At 35.9% G+C, this 26,903-nt stretch overlaps 1 protein-coding gene across 2 annotated transcripts in view; it reads right to left on the bottom strand.

Annotated features, from left to right (window-relative positions):
- Nucleotides 1-26,903, bottom strand: part of VTI1A (vesicle transport through interaction with t-SNAREs 1A) — a 271,587-nt gene that overhangs the window by 86,965 nt on the left and 157,719 nt on the right. For both annotated transcript variants that reach the window (XM_040564130.1, XM_040564129.1), the window contains 2 exons: nt 18,506-18,576; nt 13,822-13,883 (listed from right to left, as the gene is read on the bottom strand). In XM_040564130.1, coding sequence (XP_040420064.1) covers nt 13,822-13,883; nt 18,506-18,576 — 133 coding nt within the window. The remainder of the gene's footprint in view (nt 1-13,821; nt 13,884-18,505; nt 18,577-26,903) is intronic.

Genomic DNA, 26,903 nt, shown 5'->3' with positions numbered 1-26,903 from the left:
TCTATTTAATTAGAAGCTGAACAACAAAATACTGTAATTTCAAAGAATCATAACTATATCTTTGGTCATAAAGTTACTATACATGAGAGAATTTGTGTCCTAGATTATCTTCATGGATTTCCCCATTCAAGTTCTGTAATAAATTATGTTTCCCCAGAGGCAAGAGGTGACAGTGGGAAAGCAAAGCAATCTAGGAGATAATTTTAGCCAGGGGAAGTAAGCGTCTATCTACCTTTACCTCTTAGTCTGTACATCTCTCTTCCATACCTTCTCTGAACAAGATAATACCATCACTGTGAAAGCAAGTCATAAAATGTTGCATTTGTTGGGATATATTTCTCTGAGGAACCCTAAAGTACTTAACAAACATTTCTATTGTTTGTTTGCTAGTTGACAGCAGTCAGCAATAATACATCTCAGACCACAGTAACTACAAGAACATCATTTCTGACAAGAGCAATAAGTAAGTCTTCTTTCATAAGAAAGAAGCAGTTGCCTAGACTAGTACATCAAATTTAATACCACTGCTCCTCTATATACACTTAATCAGTATGTTTCCAGAATGCATTAATTGCATTTGCTGAACCCACTAAAATATTCTTTTTTGTCTGCAAAACAACAAAAACATAGCCTAAGGAAAGATGAATAATGTCACCTGTAGACCTCAAAATTATATTATCTGAAGAAGACAACAAAGAATGGATACCTCTTGTTTTGCGTATCTACATTCAGTGGCTAAGGAGATCAGGTATGTGCTTGGTAATGGACTGTTATGGGAAATAAAATACCCCCCACTCCTCTAGTCTAAATTCTTCCCATGCTTCTCTTTCACCCCTTTCAAATCCATTTAAGCCATGACTCCAAATCAGGACAGGCACTGCTACCAGTCAGCCTATCATTCACAAACTCTCATCATGTTGTCATGTGAGGACCATGTACAGATTAATTAAGGGCAGTTGCCCTTGGAATGCTTTGCTAAGATATGGAACATTATCCTCGTTTTAGAGGTGCACTGAAACAGATGGGTCCGCAGATACCCAAGACAAAATCACGATTCAAACATTAGTAGTCAAGTTTCTGATTGTTTTTCCTGGATTGTGATGGGGAAAAAAACCTCAACACCTTTACAATATTTGAAATGTTTTAGTGACACAGTATCTCAAAATCAGAAGGCAATACATAATGAAACATATGGAAACATCCCAATGTTTAATATTCAACTTAGATGAAATACAGATATGAAAAGCCTATAAAAGGGACATTTATAGATGAGTCTTATTATGTTTTATTTTAAATATTTTAACCATGAAATTATAGTATATTTTAGAAGCATATATAAAGGCCCATAATATGAGATCTTTTATCTTCTCCTCCTTCATACATTTGAAAATACTTTATCTCTAAAATTGGTGGCAACATAAAAAAAGCCCTAGTAAACAAATATTCTTCTTTCCTCCCACCCCAAGATTAAAATAAAATAAAAATAAGAATATAGTTAGCTTGCTTTTGAAACCAATGTAAAGACCCAGAAAGCTATGTCCTTATGTTTGTAATACTAATTGGAAACTAAACCTACATGTTATTAGTACACAGACTTTATTACTGCATATATATTCAGTGCCTCTGAGTATAGCTGCATTATGTAGGAACAGAAACCAAAATCTCAATCTCATATGTATTAATATTTTGCTTCTAGCTTTTTATATAAGTGCATACAACACGAAATGATTAAGATTTTATCCACACAGACATGCTGCTGCTTTGAAAGATGATCTCAATCTGAGCTAAAGACCTGGAACACACAGAGCTCTGCTTCTATCAGCAGACCCATCACTGCTGAGCAGTTGTGTGTTGGTAAGCACAAGACAACTCCTCTTTCCTCTCGACCTGCAATCTCCCTTTTAGCCATATCACTTCCACAAGTCCTTTCCCCCCACTGTCTACTGGTGATACCAGTCAGGCCTTCACCCAGTGACAAACCTGGCTATATTTCCTTATAAAACACAATGAGAACAAAAATATTCATATTCAGTTTCACTCTAGCAGAATCATGCTGCAAAAAGTTTCCTGGAACCAGATGCGTACTCTGACAAAGCAAGCCTATGATCTCCATGGTACCAAAAGTAGCTAAGCTTGTTCAAATGATGCATTCTAATTTAATACAATGGCAGTTCAAGAGTCTGATCTGTGAACAGAACTCTGATGTAGGAAATCCCCCTTTCTGTACAGACTTTATTGGAGGATACAACTGACAGACCATGATTCTTCAGTGCTGCTATATATATGTATTTTTTTTTTCTTTTTTTTCTGACTGGTACAAATTGTTTCTCCAAAATGGATGCAGGGGTATGGAAGTCTGACCTTCATACAAATGGGTTAGATTCTTAGCTGCTGTAAATGAATATAGCTCCATAGGTGTCAGTGGAGACATGCCAACACATGCCACCTAATGGAAGTGTGAGCCACAGGTAAGGCCTTGGGTGCAAGCGCAGACAATGGAGAGACAGCACCCCTGGGGCAGTTAGAGAGCACGTCAGCCAGGTTCAAAAGTAGCCCACGGGTTAAAGTGTGAACTGAGTCCTCCAATATGTGCCTTAGGCATCTGGAACACAAACTCTGAAGTGAAACAGTAAAATTAACATTACTGTTTTAATTTTAATACAGGATTACGTTATCTACCATCTCTTTAAAAAAGTTCTAACAAACAAGAAGATTTTACTTATCAGTGAAGTAAAAGTGAAGTTTACTTACCGGCGAAATTTAATGTACTTTGGTGGCTATTTTTTTTGGCATTCACCAAGGATACTTTAGGAAAACTGAAATCTTAAGCAGATTCCTTTGTTTCTAGCTCACACTAGCAAACACATTCACCTCTGTCCCTTGAATAAGACTAGGTTTTGCTCCTGCTGTTTGTTTTCTTCTGCTTAAGCACTGCTGAAAATAAAATTAAATTATATTGACTGTGAAAGCAGGCAACTTCTTGTCTCCAAAGTTTTGAAATCACTGAACATTCTCATATTTAATAATTCCGACTCACTCCTCCAAATTGTTTCCAGTAAAATAAGATGGTCTTTATATTCCAGAGATGCCTTCCCAAAAGTCCGCAGTACTGGATTTTCTGATACAGAGTGATTATGAAACCCCTTTTTGTTCTCATAACTTCACAATGTATATCTATAACTCTTTCTTGTTTGTGAAGATAAGACCCGCTTTGTCTCTCTAAATGCCATTTCAAAGGAAGATTCACAGTTGTTTGACTTTTGATCTGTGTGGCAACTAGCTCGACCACCTGCGCTGGGTTTGAGCAGTTACTGAGCTTGCTTTGTACCATCTTATGAACACAGCAAGCCTTTTAAACCAGAAAGAGCTGATGTGTGAATACACCAATTTACAATGTAAATACAGGGTCCAACAATATGGGCATCTTTAATGACCAAATGTGTAAAGTGCATATATTGTTTACTGATTATATCATTAAATAAAACAGATGGCTCATATTCTCCATCCACCTACAGTGGATTAAAACACAATGGTGTAATAGTCTGGTAAACTGGTAACGTGAAACATTGCTTTGTACTGGCGTAGTAGTATAAATAGCTGTTCACAAATGAGGTACAAAGCCCCACTGCCACCAAGAGTAATTAGCTTTAAGGCCGTACTGAAAGAATGTTACCTTCACAATCAACACGTGTGTGCCATTCACACAGAAAACTGCATTTGAAAAAACACAGCAGTGACAGAAAGCAGCAAGGAAGTTTCTCTGCATGGATAAAGTAGACCATATGCTTCCCACCTATGCAAGACCGGACACACTTAGAACCACATTTCTCAAACAACTCCTTATTTACATGCGTTATATGCAACCACAAAAATCATGTCTTAGAAACATAAAGGTTTGTTTCCCGCCCCCCCCCCCCCCCCCCCTTTTTTTTTCTTTTTCTATCGGGGGAAGGCAGGCAGTTGGTGCAAAAATAATATTTGAAGCAATTTTTATTCAAGAAGAAAAATTATCTGTTACTGTTGTAATCTTAAACTATCAGCAGATCTTCTGAGCGGGACAAGGTGAAGACTTTGCTCTAACTTGCAAATGTTACACAAACCTTCTGGGTTACCACTTAGTTAATATAGCAAAGTCCAAGCTAAACAAAAGTTCTTGGGTAATAAATGCTACATAGTGAGATCCTGCAAGCTAAGCCATGTTAACACTCATGGAAAAACGTTACTATTTGCAGAAGGCATTCCGGTCAGTGAAAAACTCTTCTGTTATGTTTTTAAACTGGGAAGTACTAATACCTCTTGCATACACAATTGTGTACAGCCATGGTTCTTAAGAACATGCAGTCGGGCAACATTTGAAGTAAACTAGCAAAAAAATCCAAACACGCTTATGTATAAAACGCTATAGTAGAGGAATCAAACCCTCCCTTACAGAAATGCCATGTCATTTTGAACACATATCTTTCAAGAGACCACCTTATGAAATTTCCAGCAGCAGATAGACTAAATTAATAAAATAATTCTAATAAATTATAGCTCTTGACTATTTAGATTGCTTGAATAATTTTTCAAGCCTTTAAAGAAAACAATTAATAAACTGATCTTAAAAGGTGAATTATAATACTGAATATAAAACAGAAGGAGTATTAGTAAATAAAAATGTATAGGTTTGTCTGGAGGAAGCAGGAAGAGTCTCTCTTTTGTTTATATTATTCTAGATATGTCTGAAACAATTCAGTGATTTTTAATGAATTGTCTTAGAACTACACAAACTTTGTAGAGAACATAAATCTCACTGTTTATGATATTTTTTTTCTCTGTCCTTTTCATTTCACTCAATTTCTGTACTGGCCTTCCTTTGCCTTTTTCAAATCTTCCATATTAGTTAAAATATAAGAGCTAGCAAAAATTAGCAAATTTTCATCCTTCCTGCCAGCAAGTAGAGTTAACAATCTCTCATTGTAAGAGCACACTTTCCAATTCATGACTTTGTTATTCTTCAGGCAGATGCTCAGCAGGTTAGTGATGTGTGAACATTTCTTCTGAAGAGTTTTAAAGGTCCAATACAACAATTACATGCCACACAAGGACGTAAATTCTCCCTCAGTTTTGGTCTCGTCCACCAGCAGTGCTAATTTATCTGCAACAAACTCTAAGTAATCCTCTTATTCCTTTGCTGTTGATTTCTCACAGTCATCATTTATGGCCTCCTTTGTAAAACTACAACAACAACAAACAACCCCCACCCCAATAAACTTTGCTCAAACAAACAAAAAAAAACCACCTCATTTAGTAATGAGGCTACAGGCGACCAAACTATTCACGTGTGACTGGTAAATTCAGGTTCTGAATTTTGCAGTACAATTATAGTACAAAAATTGTACTCAGCAAATCCTGAGTTTTCCTTTGTTGCAGTTTTCAGTCATTTAATCTCTCATGTCTCCTGAAGATAGCCAAAACTAGATAGTATGAGCACTATGAGTATAAAATGGATTGAGAATGATCTAATCTAAAAGATTAGCTAATAAGGACAAGATTCTGATATCACTTTTTCATCACAATTTCAAACTGACATCAGACTGATTAGTTTGATGACTTCATTGTTTTCTGAAAGACTAATTCCTTGGTGTGTGACAAGAATCATACTGGAAAGATGGACTATTTTTTCTTTTAATAAAAGACAACAATTTCAATCAAGTGCAGGAAGAAAAGTGTCAAGTGCTACTGGAAATCATAAGCAGAATGCAGAAAAGAGCTTCTTTACCTGATAAAGACTAACAAAGCTTCTTGCAGAGAACTGCCAGAAGGCTAGGTAGGCAAAACAATTCCCATTCCCATCATTTGTCTCCAAATACCAGATCGGTCTGAAACACTGGCGTGTGTATGGGCAAGAGGGGAGAAATAAGTTAAACAAAACCTCTGACGTTTGTTTGACAACATTACTGCCTTTTTCTTAAAACGTTTAGAAGTGCCACATAATGTTAAACCTCTGTATTTTGTCAATCTTGTTTAAGTTTCAAATGTTACTTTTACTCAGTTTAGCACACACTCTAGTTTTCATCCAGATACACAACATCATGAGAATGATTTAATTTTGGAGTCTGTATTTGCAAAGCTCACTGATACCTATGCATGAAGCTACTGTTTGGAGAGGCTAAGCTTCTAGGATTTACCTTTTAGAATACCTTCCAATTCCATTTTTGCATTCCTGAAACCCATCAGGAGGCTTGACTTGATGAGAACTTGAAACTATAATTTAATTTTGTACACTATTATTTACATTCTTTAATTCTTGAAAAGCTCAGCAGAAAAGTCTTTCCATAGCAGAAGTCATGGGCCTTGACAAGCAAGGCCATGCAAGAGTACAGAAATCTCAAATACACCAGTATGTGAAAGCTCTCTGCCTGCCTACCCAAGAAGAGAGATTTGGGCCAAACATCAGGGAAACCTTGGAATAGTTTGACTGAGGAGATGAGGAATGTTCATCAGTGGAGAACAGGCCAGACGAATATCTGTCAGGGTTGAAACAGGGATAGTCAGTTCTGTCTTAACAAAAAGGGATGAACTTTTCAGAAATCGCTTCCAAGATGATTCTATTTCTTTTTTTTTGGCAAATTTGGGGTTAAAGTGAAATGACCCATGTAGCAAAATATCATGAAGACCTGTGATCAGAAAACAGTACATTTTGAAATTTATGGCTTAAACACTCTGTAAATGGAATGTGTAAAATCTGGCGTATATTGTTTTGTGACAGCTGTAGTGTGAGTCATCTTAAGAACAACGTGATCCTTAATTTACTATTGGCCTTAAGAAGTTTGACTTTATTGATTTCTGAAGAGTTGTCTCCAATTATTTCAGCAATTACCAGTGTCAGCTTTTGCTAACAGGTTCCCTGCTTCACATAAACAATCTGATCACATTCAAAATATTTTCACCACTTTCACTATTCCTGAATATCATGTCAGAGAGAACTCATCCATCTGGAAACTGCTTGTAACTACTGCAAGAAAGCACTGCACTGATTACGCTGATACGAGACATGTCTTCTCATGAAAGCATGTCATGGGACATCTATTGTGGTTCAGACATGTCAATGCTGACTATGAAATGCTTTTTGTTTCACTCATGACACAAAGTACTGCAAACCTTTTAAGGCTCTAGCTGCTTAATGATAGTCAACATATCTCAATACAAAGAACAATCACAAAGGGTTACATGATATTTAACCTATTATGATGCTTTACATTCTTGGTATATGCAGTCTAGGACTAGCTGCAATAATTATCCACTGGGACCCTGCTTTCCTGCAGAAACACAACTGTGCTTAAGATAATGTTCTTTCCAGCTGTTCAGCTGGACAGAAAGGGGGGGCGGGGGGGGGGGGGGGGGGGGGGGGCGGCAAATGAGATAGTAATTCCAGATGATAGAAAAGAGGGAATGGGGAGTGTAGAACAAAGGCCATTGTACATTTAAAAAAGAAATGAAAAAAGGGAATTGGAAATATTGTCTGAAGAATGCTGAGAGCCTTGCTCATAATGGACTTAGTGTAGGCAGCTTGACACATGGATAAAACTTTCCAGCAATCTGAAAAATAAAACAAGGCTAAAATATAAATGCTTCTATCTCATTCAGTGAAGGACATATCCTTCTAAGACTTTGCCTAGGTATAAGGAGATTAAAGCACAGACTTTATTTTATCCTATTCACTGATGTTATTAAAATATGAAGATCAATCATTATGCTCCTTTTCTTTTTCAAGGTCTAAAGTAAACTTAACTCTGTAACACTTAGGTTGTTGGAGCTGAAGGTTTGCAAAGGATAAGGTGGCATTAAACTAATTGTAGCTACATGTTTGCAGTGTTGAGGCTGGTCCTGTTCTACAGCCATTCAGTACCTTCAGTATAGGGCTTGGAATTCTCCAGGTACACTGCTTGCCGTAGCTATCATGGTTATGGAGCAGCTTAAAGGACTGCTGCATTTTCTAGGGTGCATGAACTGAAAGTATTTCTAACACTGAATGAAAATAGAGTTTGATTTTTCAAAAACATTTTGGAAACTACATATAGAATTCTATCCAAGAAAGATGATCAAGATTAAGAAAATGACTCTTGATTATTAAACACAAAACATGCATCTTACTTATATATGAACATGTTCTATCTACACTGAGAACAAGGAACCCACAGTGTCCCATACTATTTTAAAATTCTTGCTATTCAGACCTAGAGGTACATTTCATGCATTTTGGTCGGACTACTAATAATGAAGAATGCTTACCCTTGGGAATTTTGCTGACACTACATTTACGTTTTCCAGATGTTTTGTCCATCACTTCAGCAAAGAAACAAGGTTTCTTTTTAAAGTAAGAGACAAAGCAAAAAATGACCAGGTACTAATTAATGCCAAGATTTGCTGTGGAATAACAAGCTGTATGTTCCTTATCCAAAGACTATCTTATGATTAACAGTACCATAAAGCTTAACATTTTCCTTCTGAAAATATTTAACGCTTCATAACTGATAAAAATAGTTACATATTAAAGTACAAACATGTATAATAATATAATAACTATATTAAATGGTTAAAAGTCAGGAAAGTAAAAAAAGAAAAAAAAAGTCCTTTCACTGACAGTAAGCACCAACATACCCTATGTATATTTTATGGTTCCAATTTAACAATAGAAATATTATGGACAGTGTTGCTCTGTAATAGGCCTTGAGCAAGGAGCACTGTAAATGCAGTGTTGCCCCAAGAGATGACACAGAATTGTTCTGCTACTCACTCCCCCCTTATTCAGTGTCCCTTAAGCTAAGAGAATTGCTTCTCTGGTTTAAGTTAACCATATGCTTAAATATTTTCCTGAATCAAGGTCTAAATTACTGAAGTAAACAGCTGCAGCTGTAAATATTTAACATGGAGCAGACATGTTGCAAAAGGATTTACCATTCAATCATTTTTCAGTGTAGAAATACATCTTGAAGTAAAAATAGAAATACATTTATGTACCAAAGAGTTGCTGAAAATTTCTACTCAAACTTCTTTTGGCTTGAGACCAAATATGCAAAGTTCCTGCTGGAAAGAGGAATTTCTCTATTAGCATGAAAACAAGGCAAATCCAACTGCATGTTAAACTTCGCTCAGTATTCAGCAGTCATGGCCTGGTATGACTGATATGACTGATATTGAGATAAGCTTTAGTTAAGAAGAAAATCTTTTTGTTATGGACTTCTGGGGATGGAAACAGAGATCAGTAGTGAAATAGGGAAAAAGAAAGTGATAACACTCAGTATTGGTTTCAGTTTGTCTTAACAAGGAGATGACTTTCTCTGCTGATATTCTTCTGTTTATGGGAATGGGGGCTTCCTAGTCAAGAAAGAAGGCAGAACAGACCATAATTAACTTTTCATGTCTCCAGGAGTGTGAGAAAGCAAATAAAATCTCTTGTGTACCAACTGCTGAATGGCCATGCCACCAAGTCAATGGCTGGAGGCAGAGCACCCCACACTCTAAAGAATTTCCTCTGAAGGTCAATTCTAAAACACTTACGTTTTGAACCACTTATGCTTAGGACCAGAGGCAGTGGACAAAAGCTGGATGATGGGAAATTTCCATTTGATTCCTGGAAAAATTGCTTGTTTCAACTACTGCTTGACCAGACTGCCAAGAGAGGTTTTGGTATCTCCCATCTTAGATGTGTTCAACACTTGACTAGACAAATCTCTGAGCAGTCTGCTCTAGTTAGACTTGCTTTGAACAGGAGGTTGGACTAGATGACCTCTAGAGGTCCCTTCCAAATTGTCGTATGATTGTATGAAATGCTGAACGATAACTGTGGAGTCTGGACTTCCTTGGAGTTCAAAAGTACATGGAAGTTTGACTAGAAATAATGCAAGAAGCTAGAATACCTGTAAAGAAGAGTGAAGGAGCTTGACTACAGTTAGTTTGGAGGGGGAGGCATTCCCTGTTTTTGGTTGTGGTTACATTGGTCATGCACCTGTTGGCAAGTCATCTCATTTATCACCTGAGAGTTAAACACTTACTGTTTCATTTTCATCAGCTGAAATTTTCTCTGTCGTATCTGAAATCATTTTTTAAAAGTCACTTTTATAAGAGCAAAGGTATTCATGAGTTTCTCAAAGAATCGTTGATAACTCAGAAGTTATCTTCTGAGATGATCTGAAATTTGAAGATCAAAAGAGAATTTTGGGCATAAAAAAATCCTATTGAGCCAGACAGAATCAAATATTGCTGTGGAGATATTTTTCTAAAATATTTTTCTGCAATTTGGAGGGAGCTACATAGAATTTATCTGCTAATGCGATAAAGATTCAAATCTACTGAAATTTATATCTGGTTACTTCTAGGTTTGTTTCCCACTGAAAGTGGGCTGAGTGTGTCTTGGAGACTGTCCAAATTCTTCTCTTAAAAGCTGTTTTAGGCTATTGGCTTAGGATATGGACAAACAACTGAAGATCTTTCACAACATATTCTTTTCTGCTTCTTTCTAACTTACCGTGCACTCCCTAATTCACATCAGGGTAGAGGCCAAAGGATAGATGTCTGAGATGGCAACATTGCAGAGGACCACAGAGGATGCCTTTCCTTATGTTAAAATCTATTACATAAAAATTCTATAACTGAAACAACACTGAGCTTCTGTTATAGTCTCACTGCTTTAAAGAGTAGTCATAAAATGTCAGGATGTCCAGAGCTCTAGATACACATAAAAGAAAATGATTAATGTTTTGACATTATCAACATGCTGATATCCTAGTAACGAAGTGCCTGCCGTAAGTGTAACATTCTAGTTTAGAGGCATCTCAGTAGGTTTATTTACAGAAAAGAAAAAATAATATTACAAGTATTTCAAAGAAAGAATGTTTTGAAAGATTTGTTACAAAGACCTCTTTACCCATACACATAAAATACTGGGAGATAACAAAGTCCGTTACATAAACCTGGTTACTTTAAGTTGCTAAAGCAGGAAGCTGGGATGGGAAGATTTGTCCCTATTCTCTCACTGATTTCTTTATTGACCTATGGCAACTAGCAAAACTTAACCCCACTTTCATTCCCCATCTCAATAACTTTTTATGAACAAATGCAATGCCAGGGAATTTCAGTTGTACAAAGGGAGTATTTTAGCCCTCATTAAGAATGCTACCTATTTAAATATCTAATCACTTAATATGTTTGACCATCTCAGAAGAGATGCTGCTTTACCTTTCCCAGAGAGTAAAAATAGAAGCAGTTTGGCATTAATTGAATGCACAGAGTGTTAGTCTGGCACACAACTTCAAGCATACCATAAAACACATATTGTGGGAGCAACAGCTAGGTTGAGCAGTGTTCAGCTTAACATTACCTTTTCTGTATGATAATGATGTGAAGAATAGTCCTCAAGCATTTTTCTTCATTGGTTCCAATAATTAAGTGAAACATTGTATGGCACTTACTGAAGTATGCAGAATTAGGACACAACTGCCAATCTGTGTTAATTATTTTTTTTACACTTGTATTTATCTAATTTGTGCTGATTTTGTGGGTTTCATACTTTATGATTATCCTTGTGACTAAACAACATTGGGATGATGCTGAGTCTGGGATAATGCTAGACTTCTAGTCAATAGTCACAGAGCAAATTAATTTTACCATGGGTCTATTAAGTATTTTTACAAAACATCCTGAGAATCTTCTACTGCAAGTTACATATATGCTGAGGCATTTCTTTTGACAAATTCACCTGAACTGAGCCTAAATCCTAACCTGCCTTTCATCCAGATGGGTGACCCAACTCAGTATTTTTGTTAAATAAAAAGGAAATCCAGTGCTTTCTTGACACACAGAAACACACCATCTTGGTGTTCCAACTGCATAATCCTTTTGTCTGAAACCATGAACCCAAGTATATTTCAGAGAGATCACATTTTTCATTTGGCTTATGGAACACTTATAAACTAGGACTCCTAACTGTGATTCCCAAACACAAAACAAAGTCAAAGGTTACAGCATATGTTTTTGTTCCAGCTTCTCCAAATTACTTGCAAATGTATTCAAACACAATATGAGGAGATACTTTATTTTATTGAAAATAACAGACTACAGGGTGTTGCAAAAAAGGCTGAGGTATCTCAAGCATAAACATGGAAAGAATACATTGGTTCAGAAACCCATAAATCCTTATTTGAATCTGCCAACCTGAAAGCCAAGTAAAGCCCGAAAAAACTATTTTTCCTAAATGCTATGTCTGATTAAGCCATACTATTAAATGACAGCTGAACTTTAACATTAATATGATATTATTTAAATAACCGCATGATTTTTTTCTTACACTAAAATGATGAATGATTTTTGGACAGCTCAATTGACATAAAGCAAGAAACCCCTTTAATGAGATTTGACAAAATGGAGACATATGCAGAATATTCGTTACAGCTCATGTCGCAGGGTCCTTCCTGGGGAGACTTGGGTTTGGTTGTATCTTTTATTTCTTTCTTTCCTCTTTTTTTTTTTTTTTTTTGTGTGTGTGTGTGTGTGTGTGTGTGTTTTATTTAGATTGTCTACAGGCACTGAACCATCCCTTTCAATTGCCACTTTCTTTCTCCATCGATTTTAAATTTAGCTCATGTCATTTACATATTACTCTTAATCAGAGAATTTTATATGTTACAGTTTGGAGTTGGAATTGTAAGAAGTCTGTGGAACGAAGGCATCAGGTTCAGTCATTTTAACCTTTGTCAACTGAGCATAAAAGGTACTAACAAAGCCATTTTTCTGAGGAGACATGAAAAGATAAAGCTTGTGCTATAGAACAAGCTATATTCTCATTTTGCTGTTTTTCAAGGCAAGCGATAAATCAAAAGTTCTCCTAAAACTTACTTTTTTTTTTTTTTAAAAAAAAAAAACTAGTTGTGTTAAGCAAACATGCCATGTAAAAGCCCATGGGAAGGGCAATTTCATATTGCACTCTTCTGAGGATGCTATACGCTCCTTTGAAAAATGTGTTTTCATAGCACCCAACATCACCTATTAGAGTGATGCTTTTATTTTTCAGGAAGCTAAATAAGAGTACAGAAACATGGATATCACATAGAAGCTTGTGTTTCTTCACTGGGTAAAGAACACATATCCAGAGATGCCACGAACTCAAAAAATTTGTCTGTAAAGGTACTGATATAATTTAAGGTGGCTAATAATCAGTGGATACCTCCCTCACTTCAATCCCACATAGATTTTTAGGATGTTGCAAATTTTCCCTTTCTGTATCATTTTACTTTAATCCCAAGGACAATCTGCACAACATTAAAAACATGGAAGAAACATGCTAAAATCACAACATTTTACAATGTGTCTGCTCAATCTATTCAGACAGAACTGATCATTTGCTCTCTGTTAGCAAATTTATGCGGCCCCAAAAGATTTACAAACTTTCTCACATAAAATCTAATAGGTAAAAAATCCTGAAAACATTGAAATCCTGAAAACATCTGAGAATAAGGAATGCAGGAAACCATCATCAAAAAGCTTAATTTTAGAACAGACCAAAAAAGCCCCAAATACAAAGAAACAAAGATGATAAATGAGTGAACAAGGGGTAATCCCTCAGGCTACAGAAAATTCTTTCCATAGCTGTGATAAAGCCTTCTATCTAACCCTGCCTGCTTCATTATCAGAATTCATTTGAAGAAATTCTACATAGCAACCTGTGTAAAAAAGTCAGGTAAGTCAGCAAAATGCAGAGGCTGAACTAGAACTAAAAGTAAAGGCACAGAGGGAAAGAGGGGAAAAAAAGAATGAGTGGAAGTGTCCCTACCTTGGCCTTACCTTCGCAACATCCCTGTCAAAATCCTGGAGCTCTTCCCCAGATTTGCATCTGTTTCTCTAAGCTGGGGAGAAAAGAGTCCCATTAAAATCAAACGTCACATGTACTCAATTCTGTACAAAGAATAGCTATTTCTATTGTTGTTTGATTCAATCAACTTCAGTTTCAGTCTGCAACAAACTCACACGTGAGAAAGCCACCGAAGCTCTGAAATTTGAAAATGTTTTGTCTGGTCTTCACTTCCACAAAGATGAAACCAGTGGAAGATAAGACACTGAGGCAACAAAGATGAATCAGGATAAAGAGCAAAAGCTTTACAAACAACAGGTTGAAGGTAGATGCTCTATAGATCGGTATCTGTAATTCCCATTGATGTGTGTATGTGTATTGGTTATGTATATGAGTGAATGCATCAAGGGACGAAGGGACAGCCATGTGCTGTGTTCCTGATGCTTTATGAAAAGAAAAACAAACATCTTTCTTTCACTGTGTTTCAAAGACACTAGTTTAAAGAAAAAGCAGTAATACAGAACAGTGCCATTTTACTGATTCCGCATAAAAGAAATATGCCCATACTGCCCTTTAAATACAAAACCTGTTGTGACCTTACAGCAGCCATCAGTGGAATGGATGCCCAAATACTTTATGTACAATCTGTAAATGACACGGGTATGTGTATAGTATGCACAAAGTGCACATCTGTATAATATATATTTTTGCATGTAAAGATCACTCACTGGAAAAAGTGTTTTTAGTAGTTTAATAGGACACAGGAAAACTACACTGACAGCTTAACTTCATTAGCTGACTTGTTCTACAGTTCAAAAATCTTGCAAAATAGGTAAAACTACAACTGAATGAAAAGTGAAATGGGGGATAATAAAAGAAAGGTTATGGAGAAAATGAAATTCATATTAAAAATAAAATATTTTCTATTTTTCTTTAAAAGGGATTAAATTTTTCCTCCTATTGTTGCATTAGTATCTCACAAAAGGCAGTCCAGAAATAATGAACTATAGTGTATAGGAAGAATAGAATTACTCTCCTATTTCTTCTTTTGCTACAGACAGCTGAAGGACAGACATCTTTGGACTTTCTAGAGATCTCTAAACAAGGGTGACATCAAAATATACTATAAAGGATAGTTTAACAGTTGTCAGTTACAGAATAGCAGGGACCACTATTTTTAAACACAGCTGTGTATACATACATAAAACATTCTTCTCCTTATGAAAGTTGAATATTTTCCTCTTCATTATCAAATCAGATTGAAAGGATTATCTGACTCATTGACTTCTTACTAAAGAAACTTTGTTGTAGAAGACATGCATCCTGTGTTATAAATTCACTGAAACAGCAACACTGCCAAGAAAACAGGCAGTCTTTCAATAAGAAATCACCTTCGCCATAACAAGCCACTGTTTTTATCTTGAATATGTGTATAGCAGCAATATTAAAACCAGTTGCTGTTTTGGAGCCTAATATTGTAAATATTTGCTACCAGATGTAATGCTTATTACTGAAATAAGTAGTTGCAATCAATGACACATAACCTTTATGTATAAATTTCTGTCTTGTTCTTGTAAAAGGCATTAAGGAAATACCACATAGAAGATGGGACTGGGTAACACCAACCAAGACAGCTCTTAGTAATATCATATTCAGTGGGAAGGCTTGCACTGACTCTCAGAGCTCTATAATTATGCAGCATGATGGAACAAAGATGAGCATTATATTTCAGAGAGGTCATCCCCTCATTTTTTTTCTTGATTCATCTAGACAATTCAAGCTCCAGAAAAGCAGTTTAGCCCAGTTGGACACAAGTAACAGAAGAAAAAATATCATAATTTTTAAAGGCTCATGAAAAAGCCAGGTTCTTACCCATGCTAGAAGGGAATCTAAAGCACAAATGTATGCTTTACATTGGTCTTTTATTATTCATAAAGATGCATTTAACACTTGGGGCTTCTTCTCCCTTTTCACAGAAAAGTAGCTCTCTCCTTTTTACTATTAGATGTTTGATCCTAACTTTCTTGTCTTGCTGCAGGATTCTACCTGGCAGCTAGAATCGGTACTGATAGTTAGGATGGGGAAGTTGAACCGCAGAGGTTTGACAAAGTCCTCTAAGCAAGATGACCTCATACTTTTATGGCAATAAAATAATAAAAACACACACACACAAAATAAGCAAAAGAAACGTTAAAAATAAACAAACACATACACAAATAGTTGGAAGATCTCTAGCTACATTCCAAGAGAACACTAAAAAAAGCCTTCTCTTTTTGCATTGGCAGGGAAGAACAAAGCAAAACAAAACAACAACCCAATCCAAAATGTATTTTTTTTTTTCAAACTGTAAGTTTGTTTTTATTTAAAACTGAAATATCTGATGGTAGCTCTTCCATCCGTTCTTAACTAATACCATTGCACTACAGAGGCCGAAGAATTGGTGGCATGCAAAACTGTTTAATGGCATATAATGGCACTTCCTTGCTGTAGTGAAAACCTTTTGAAAGCTGCTTTAATATTAGCAATGGCAAATCTGCACGGTATTTAAGAAAGCTTTTAAAAATAATAAGGAGAATAATAATGAGAAAAGAAGGAAGATGAGGAAGATGTTGATATCTTGTCTGCCTTACGTACATTTTAATTCAAGGCTTTCCTAAAAAAGTATTGCATCTTTTAGAGTCCTTTATAGTACAGTTAACCTCTCTGGCTCCTGTAGCAGAGCTTTTATCTCTTCTCTTTGGTTTAAAAAATAAGAGATAGTTTAGGGAATTCCTCTTTCATGGATGTTATTATACATGTATGTTGCACTGCACGTCATCTTCATTTATTCCAAATAATACTAGCTATGTCTTGCATTTTTCTTCATTCAAGCATTTTACTCTTCTGACAGGAAAGCACATACGTAAATTTAACCAAACTATAGAGACACTACCTCATTTACATTTTGCTCAAGAGAAAATATTTCTAATTTTCACAAGATTAAACTGCTAAGAACTGGCCGTCATACTCAAGATGACATTTGACTTTCAGAAGACCGATTAGTTCCCAGGCTGATAAGACAATATCTGCATGTATTCAGTGTAGAGCTATTATGCATTGATAGAACACCGTCTGTCCTCCACAAAAAGACACTTTTTTTAACCAAGGAGGTTAAAAAACCTCCACAAAATGGAAAACTTGTGAAGTTATCCAAGATCATCCCTAACTTTACATTTGAGTATATAGACAGATGCACTTTTCTGAATTCCCTAGACAAAATATTTAAGTGGCATACAATAAAATTTTGGAATTTGAGATCTTCCATTTATGACAAGATCTTTTGCAGAATTGTTATTTGATGTACTTTCCTAGAATACTCTTATATTTAATCTCGTGCTTTACAGTTTGCATGTTTTTCCATCAATGAAATTTGCTTTCCATGCAGAATGCAAAATTTATGCTACAAACTATGTGTATAAGGAGTCATCAGAACCATGCCTCCTCTTTCTCTAATTTTCACAAGTATTTTTAGGATCAGCACAGAGATGCATGTTATTCAGCTCCATTGCCCAGATTCTATTTGTCCAGACAGAAACAAAAAAGCATCTCAGACTTAGCAGTCACAAGGAATGTGAGGACTGAAGGGAAAACAAGATACAAAGTTGCCTGAACAACACTTGGTAAATGCTCACAATCCTTGTATCTAATGATTTAGTTATACTTAATGTTTTAAAGTAGCTAATGCCCAGGACTTCAAGAAGCAACTGGTATAACTGACACAAAATGCCTCGTTAAAGTTGTCATATGGGGCTTTACCAATCAGAGCTATCCAGGTAACGAAACTCCCTGGGACATATCAAGGAATTTCCTTAAGTGGCATTTGTCAGCTAGAGGCCTGTAAGATGACTTGGCTTTGGCAACACTGGATGCTCAAGAAAGTGTCTGATCAGTGTGTCATGGATAAAAAGTCACAGATTCAGTCACTCCGTGTTCTGGGTGAGTCAGCAGAGCTGGTGAGATCTTCCTGAAACGGTGAGCAGAAATCAGAACCAAAGGGTCAAATCTCTTAGACTGAAGTTTAGAGAAGTTGTAAGAGTTGGATGGGCATCTTCATTACGCTCTAAATTATAGAGGCAACATAAGCCAAACATGACATAGACACCTTTTGACTGCAGTGACAGAGCAGCAATGTAGGAAACCCTAACACAGAAAGAAATGTTGGTTTTGCCCATACAACACTGGGGACATTGAGAAAAGGTGGCAACTATTGCATACATCCTCAGAAGGCAATTATTAGCACCTGCAGCTACAAAGAGCAGCTGTTGATCAATTATTAGAAGCTAAAACATGATACAGAACTTTGTTTTAGAGAGTACAAGAGGTGATTGCAATGGACACTATAAAAAAAAGTCTTTCAAAAGACAAAAAGCAGATCTGACTGTGGTGATGGTGACACAAAGCTTGCTTGCAATGGTGGGTTTTGGTGGCTTCAGTGTGACTCCCTGTGGGAGAGGATTTGCAGGACTGGGCCCATATAATACATTTTTTAAGTGCTTTGCTTCAGATGGTGATTATATCTCACGATAGCAGCTGATTTATATAAAACTAACCAATATGCTGGATTATTTTTGCATGCACAGTGAACTTGCCCAAAGCAAATAAAATCCACGACCAGCAATTACTTATTATCAAACTTACCCTTTCCCGAGCACGCTGGATCTTCTCTCTGTCATGGCTGAGGTTTTCCAGCATCTCCTGTCCAATCTGCTCTGCATTAAAAAAATCAAAATATAAATTGTGAAAAATATACCTTGTGACTGTAAGGCCTCAAAATGCCAGGTTAGATTGCAACAAAGTTATTTCAAGAACAACAGCATTTAATACATATGATAGCTTAATCACTCCTAACTGCAAAGAGGAAGGTATCATTATACTAAATTTTAACTTTTCCAAGCAACATAAAACTGCAGAAGCAACAACCAAACCAGAAGCTGTCCCCTTGCAATCTGCCAAGGTTTTGGAGGCCCTGGAAACCAATGCTGATTTTGGTTGACAAAACAAGGGCAAGAAGACTTTAAAACTTGCTCTAAGTGATGGGTGTTCATACTTCCCATGCACTCTTTACGCCCACTCCTTGCCTTAGCAAGGAAGTCAGGAAGCCTTCACTAAGAACACCAGCAATACTTATACATCTAAGGATACTGAAAAAATATATTAGAAGAATATATTTCTTGTGCTTCTCAGCTTTTACCATTGATACTTAAATAAAAGTCATTTTGGGCTACGCCCAAACCAGTTACTGGTGTCTATTTTGCTTCATCAGATACTATTCCTGGCAAAACTGGAGATACACTGTGATGCATCTCCTGATATGTTTTTAACAGCAGACATATACATTAATCTATTGGCATCTCTGTTTGTTTACTCATGGGTTATTTGCTTCCGCAGCTCATGTTGGACCAAAGGTTGCAAAATTATAGCAGAGAGAGGAATCCAAGCCTCAAGATACGGTACAAAGACAACTCAAGATGCCAAAACTTTACTCTTCAAACAGCTTCAGTCAAACGCTCCTCTTTGACTGAAATAATAGCGGCAAATATAGAGAAGAGATTTTAATCTTCAAAGCTCTACAGAAACATTAAGAAACCCTCCCTGTATTTCCCTGAAGGAGAAAAATAAGTTAAATCATTCCCATTTTACAGGTGGGGAAGCAGACACAAGTAGCTGAAGCAGCTGTAACTTGCCTCAGGACACACTGCAAGTGTGAGACAACCAGGTATTTCTGCGCACATTCGTTTAGGCAACTTAGCTAGGCTGCTAGCTAAGTAAAACTATAAAAACATTTCATTTTATTTTTATAAACAACAGAAATCATGTTGTTCTGGTGAATGAGTTGGATTTAAAATGTCACTGTGAGGAGATGTACAAAAATGAATTGGTAAAAAAACCAACGATATGTTAGTAGAAAGAACATTACTATTTTTTATTTTATTTTTTTTTTTAAACATACAGTCCATTTTGGAGTCAATCCAAATTAGAATCACCTCAAACTTTTAAAATGTGGGACAGGCAATTTTTTCTTTTCTTTTTTTTTTTTTTCTAAATGCATTTAACAGAACGTATACACTGTTAGATAAAGTCTACGGAAATTCATTACATATATATTTCTCTATCTGTTGCCAAGTGCAGTACAAGTAAGATAAATATTTCCTCAGATATCTGACCACAAATTGACATCCTCATTATGCTATCTTGTCCCTCTTGGCTTGCTGCTCTTCACTTTTAGCTGTATATACAATGCCTCCCAAAGGTGAAATGTGGTAAGATATGTGGTTATTGAGTTAAAAAAGCTGTGAGGTGCAGTACAGTCATACAAATGGTAGACTAAGAAAGTGATTCAAGAAAGAGCTTTGCCTATGTTTGTACGTTAAAGGACTTGCTGGATGAAGCTATACTAAGCTTATTCTTCATCAAAGCACTTAAAATACTGGCATACAGAAACAGATACATAGATTCAGTGTAATCTGGGAGAGAAAAAGTAAAGCAAAAAAACTTAAAATAAAGAGGAAAAAAAAAATTTGCTAACCAGGTAGTAGCATGAGACAATGATAACAAATATTTATTGCTAAAAATTATATGTACGTTTGCAAAGACATAAAGGAGTGCAAGGAACAGATTTTCCTTCAAAGGAATAACTTCAAAATAAATGGCTAAAATGGCTTGATATTTCCCAAACAAAGCTCAAAAATATCTTTATAGGAAACATCTCTATTTTCTTTACACCAATTTTAAGCAAGTTACTGTGGTTTTTTTTCTTTTTTTTTCATCTTCTTCCTGTCACGGGCAAGTTCACACTCTCAGCTTTTTATAATGATTGAGTTTATTTTCCAACCATCAATGTGACAGCAGCATCAACTGTAAGCGAGGGTAAAACACCATCACTTTGACGAATAGTGTATTTTCCTCTCATTGTTGATGACTGAAGACATCAATAAATAAGGAAGGAGAGCATGTCAGCCAGAATATCACAGAATGAATTGTTGATATGACACTTAGGGATTAAACCTTCAGCCATGAAGTTCAACCTAGCAGAGGGGTCTGAGAACTAAGATAGTTGCGTTTCTTCCCAGCAGCCTCTATAGATAAATAATTGGACGTATCATCAATTTTACAGGAGCAGCTTTACTCTACATGCACTTTAGCTGATGATCTTTGGCCTTTTTTGGGCTAAAATAACAACATAAGTTGAACAAAGAGACATAACGGAGGTAACATAATCTCACAATAAGTTCGCAAACATAAATTGACACCTTTATCCACAGATTCTTTTCATATCCTTGTTCTACTCTCAGAAAATTCACTGATGACAATGAAACCCGATTTTTAGCTGGAAGGTCAAGACAGTCAAACAAAAATATTAATAAATAAAGAAAATACAGACTCATAAATGATATGAAGACATGTCTCCTCACTTGGTTTGCAACTGAAGGTGCTTGGGATTGGAGAAAAAAAGCAACATTAGCCCACTGTACAGCTAATTATAAGCTTGATGCTGTTGCTATCTCCTTGCTATCATTTTTTCAAGTTTCCCCAGGACTCTGATGTTTTCCTGACACTTAAAAACTTCATCTGTGTGGTAGATTCACGCTTTTAGTGCAACAATGCTGTACAGATCTTTCCAGACTAGTTACAATGCAAATCATTGATGATGCTACTACAGTTATGTGAAAAGGTCATGTTTCTAAGATGTACTGTAGTGCAGATGTATGAAGTAAGACCGATACACAAACTGAAGGGTGCTATATGTTGCTAGTAACTGTGTTATTTCCATAGAATCTTAACAAAGTTAATTATTTGGTGCTGCACCTTCTACCTGTAATTCCCAAAATGATGCAGAAAATTATGTTCTAAAACTGAAGCTAAACTATAAAAAGCAGAAGGGTGAATGCATTTACATATTTATTATCTACTTACTGACAGAGAGCAGGAATGTTGGATATAGCAGTTATCTCTGTCTTAAACAATGTTGTGATGAAAAGAAAAAAAAAGTCTGAAGAAGTACATAACTTCATTAACAAGCATCAGCTTTAAAAGGCAAATGCCAAAATTCACAGCTGCAAATACATTGGACCTTAAAGTTGTTTGAATAGCGTATGGAAAATCAGCTTCTTCAGGGCTGAACACCTTGGTTATAATGTTATGATGTGGGTCATACACAAATGGTGCCTGGCTCCACGAGAGCCTGTTGCATAAAAATATGTAATAAGAAGATTTCCCCAACTGAAAAAACATAACAAAACAAAAACAACAAATGCAAACCCAACTTCTCTCTTCATCTCTGCAAAAACTGGCACATGGATTTCAACTTTTATGTTGAGATACACCCAAAAGACAACAACCATTTCTAGTGATGCCTTACAATCTTGAATGTGCCCTTTGCTTGGAATTTGCATGTAACCTATATGCAATATTTATTTATAAGTACAAATCATAATTATTTAATACATGTTCCACAAAGCTTGATTTCTAATACTTACTTACACACATATCAGGTATACAGAGTTATTTGTGCTTGACTAGTTTTTCCTTTTACTTTTTTTTTTCTTTTAGCCATTTATGTACTCATTTACTTTATCAGCTAAACTGATTTTGAAAGAGCTTTTTCTAATGACTCAAGTCAATAATTTTTTTTTCTTAAGAATGAGTAATATATTTACTCAAGAGACAGGAATGACATGGAATGAACCTCTCCAGACGTTTGGATAAATAAATGTGTATTTTTATGAATTTTGAAGACAGAGTCTACATTTTTCTTTTCATATAAAAAATAAAAGAATTCTACTTGGTTTATATAGCACTTTGCTTCTCAGAATGTACCCTGTATATCTGTACGTATTTACATAACAAGAAAGAAAATATGTTTCATAAGAGGTGGCAGATATTCTGATATGTTTTAAAAACATTTAGAAGGCTTAAAAACAACTGAATCATAGAAACGATGCCTGAAAGTATGATTTGTCCAATCCTGTCATATGCGTGCATGCATGCAATCCTGTCACAATTCATGCTTGTGAGTTATGTAATTAGAGGTGGGAAATGACAAATTAATTCATACTGAGAAAAAGAGAAGATCAAGTTAAAAATCAAGATGGCTGCTCTACAGAATGAGGAAATAAACTCAGTAAAATAAACCAAACCAAACCAAAAAAGAAAAAAACAAAACACAAACAAACAAACAAAAAAACCACACTCCACTGTGTGTTGTGAGAGAAAGAATCAGAATGGAGAACATTTCCACCCTGAGATCCCCAGGCTTGCTTAGTGAATAAAAGCACTTGGGGAACGCGCTTTTCTGCTATCTTTGCATAGAGACACTGCATGCTGTGAAGACATAGCAAAAGCTTATGGAATATTCTTAGAGAAGAACTACACTGATACAGGTAGAAATTCAGAAAACATACTAAAAGTTGGCGCATTTTATTTTTTTTCAAAACATTGCCACTGTGTTTTGGACAAAGTAAAGGTTTGTCTAGTCTACAACTTTAGTAGACTAGAGCAATAAATCATCAATGACAGTTTCTGGGAAAAAATATACTAGAAAGTGTTAAATACTAGCTGTTCAGAGGTGGCAGCAAGTAAATTTACAAAGTTGGAAAATATATGTTGTAAGAGTCAGAAGAATTCAGGGTTGAGTCAAATGCTTTATGCTTATGACAGGAGAAAGTCAATAAAGAAAGTGATGACACGTCTTTATGTGTAGGGACACAGGTAAAAGTCTTATAAATTTACAAGCTCACAGTTGATATATATTATGTTGAACAGCCAATATAATTAGAGATGGGGATTTAGATCATTAAAATTATTATATGACAAATACGGGTTAATACAGATAAGTGAAGGATGATATAATAGCTATAAGCCAATGGAGAGACTATTTAAAGAAACAAGAGAGTTGCAGAGAAGTGAAATGTGAGAGCTGTTGCTCAAATGCCTCAAGAATCTGCAACAGATAAGTTAATGTGCATGTTGTTAAGTAGTCACTTAACACAATAAAATAAAAATTAGCTACATGTTTTGTAGAGACTGGTTGGCTTCTTCCGCAGATATAACTGCTGTACGTTAGGAAGAGTAGTGACAGTCAACAGCGCACACTGAGGACATCTAGCACTTCCAGAGCTTTCAGAAGTTCAGTTACAAGTGAGGATAAAAGAAGTTGCATGGTCTTATAGTGAAAGCACAAAACACCTAAAAATACCTCCCAATTCCTCCAAAGTCCAAGATGTCCACCAAAGTTAAAATACAAACATTTTTCAAATGGAAAAAGTTTCTATAAGCTATAATGGATGTTCATAAAATTATTTTCATTGCCCACCAGCAAAAGGGGTCTGTCAGTCCCGAGGTCTGACCAGGGGACCCGGAAAGAAAAACATCGAGAACATCTGAACAGAATTCAGACACTGTGCTTTGTTCAAAATAAGGAAGAAAAGGGAAGAAAAGATATTTGAGGAAGATACCACACACTTTTAAGAACAAACTGGGAGCATTTCATAACCAACACCTCTTATGGTCTAGGCCTACTCTGTCTTTCCTCAGGAAAAAAAAAAAAAAAAAGGCAGACGAATGAGAAGAAAATAGGAAAAAGAAAGGAGAAAGATGATATGTGACAGACCTAGTAACTTCACCTCTAGTAGCCTTTTCCTTTTCTAAGGTTTCATACTTTTTCTGAAATCCTAACTTACATCAATCTGATGGTATGAAACTACTCATTTCTCACTAACTGATATTTTTCTGTCTACTCCCATCACCCATCTATCTGAGCTCCCGTACTAACATCCTCACAGCAACATTCACAGGAGGTGGCAGACTTTGATTCTCCTGAGTGCTTGTCTATATTGAGGTCCAGTCGTTGTTCTAGCCATGCACCAGCTTGGCGATGCTCATTCACTCCAAATTCCTCCCTTTGCACTTCTTTTTTTCTTTTTCCTTCAGAAAAGTTCTAAGGCAAAATAAATCCTTGCTTAGTGCCTCAAGATTAGTAAACGACTTGCTACTCCCATTTCAATCACTTATGTATGGCAGCCCTCAGCATCTCCTTTTCCTTCTACTTTAAGTGCTGTCAGGATGGGAGAAGTCCCTGCTTGCTCTTAGCTGTGGTGCAGAGAATGGCTGTTGCTTCATTACAGCACTGCCAATCTTGAATTTTTCTGAAAACAATTTAGCAGTGGAGAATATTAGCGATACTGATTGCATCTAAATCAAGTTGCATTAACATACCCTCGAAAACTTGGTCCGCAAACCATCACTTAATTAAACCTATGACTCCAAACAGCAACAAGATGACACAACAGGGATCTTTGGTTCGTCTAACTAAGGCTGGATTCATAGTCATAATTTAATAAAAAATGCTCAAAGCAGTGTAAATAATTACTTTGGACCCTGCAGTATTCATTGTTTCAAAGACTTAAAACATGTAGGCAGAGACTTGGCAACTTAGACTCTTGCATTCAGCAGCTCGAGGCCTTGAAAATCGGAAGGTTGGCCCTGCCTCTATTGCTGATTTACTCTTAATGCAATTAATGCACTTCAAGAGACAGAGTTTAGCACCAAATAGATGAGATTGACTAGTAGCCAACCAACCAACAGAAAACAAAGTCACATTAGGCTATCACAAGAGAAGAAACCAATTTAAATTTTGAAATATATTTTAAAGTTGAAGTGTGGAGCAAAAGATTTTTTCAAACATTTCACTATGCAAAGACTCAGCATATAACATTTAAACAGTGCAAAGACAAAGAAAAAAGTCTGCTAATTATATTTGTCAGCACTGAAACTTATATTTGTAAGCACTGAAACTTTTTTCTTTTTCTTCATGACCTATTTATGTAGCTAAAAAGTAAGAACAAGGTTCTTGGCAGCATCTCAGTTTCTAGACATTGGAAAATCCATGAGAAGAGTATTTCCTTCAACTGCTTCAATGTGAGAAATGGCTACCAGAAGCAAAAAGCAATTCTAACAAATGAAAACAAAATCAGAGCCAAAAAGAATGACATTTGGGTTTGTTCAATATTCCAATGCACCAAGTTTATCCTGAATACACAGACTGATTAGAAAGTCAGGAAAGCTGGCAACACAAGCAAAAACTCTATGCTTGTTTGATCTTAAATACTTCCAAAGACCTAAAGAGTGTTTTAACCTTTCTTGTACTGTTCAGCAATTCCTTTTAAATGTGAATGGAAGTATCTCCTGCTGTATTCACATTCATATTTAAACAACAAAAAATAGAAAGCAGATAGTGTCCAGACATTAGAAAAATAAAACAAACCTAGAGGATTATTAATAAATAATGCTTAAAATCACTGACCAAGAAGTGTAAGCATTCTGTGCAAAAATAAAGCATTCTGAAAAAAATAAAAGGAAAAAAAAATGTGTGTGTGTATATATATATGAAAACTTTCTTAAACATTGGAAAGCCCACAAAGCAGGTGAACAGCTCAGCAACCTCGAAGCTGGCTTCAGTGCAACTCATTCTTTGAATACGAATTAGCAATGGGTAATCGCAGCATATTTATGAGGCCTTCTGCCTGGTCCTTTTCTCCAGTGAATGCTGTATTATTCATTGCATGTGCCCTGACCCCAGTGCGCTCCTGTTCTGACAAATCATACTTGATTAAGACAAATCTTTATTAGTTAGCTAGTCAACTTCCCCATTTATCATTTGCAAATCCCATTCTCCTTTTCGGGTACAGTAGAAGTAACTGAAACCGTTTTTTCTCCAAATAAAATGAAATGTTTGTTATAGACAGTAAGTGCAAACAGAAGCGTAGAAGTCAGTAATAGATGATAAAACAAAGGTTTAACAGGCATAAATTACAAACATGGCAAAACTCTAACACAATAGCTTATTTTAGATAGGCTGAGGAAACATTAATTAGCTCATCCTTTCAACATGCTTCCTACTTTCCCACCAACTAAATCTTTCAAAATCTAAACACCATAAAAAAGAACTGTATTGCAAAGTAGGAAGCTAAAAGCACTGAGGTTTAAAAAAAAATAAAATAGAGATTGCTGAGTAAAGTTATTGTTCAAGGTTTCTACC

Source organism: Cygnus olor, chromosome 7 (assembly GCF_009769625.2).
Source record: "Cygnus olor isolate bCygOlo1 chromosome 7, bCygOlo1.pri.v2, whole genome shotgun sequence".
Classification (NCBI taxonomy): domain Eukaryota; kingdom Metazoa; phylum Chordata; class Aves; order Anseriformes; family Anatidae; genus Cygnus; species Cygnus olor.
The sequence above is the reverse complement of the archived record's forward strand: the minus strand, read 5'-3'. Positions and strand labels throughout refer to the sequence as shown.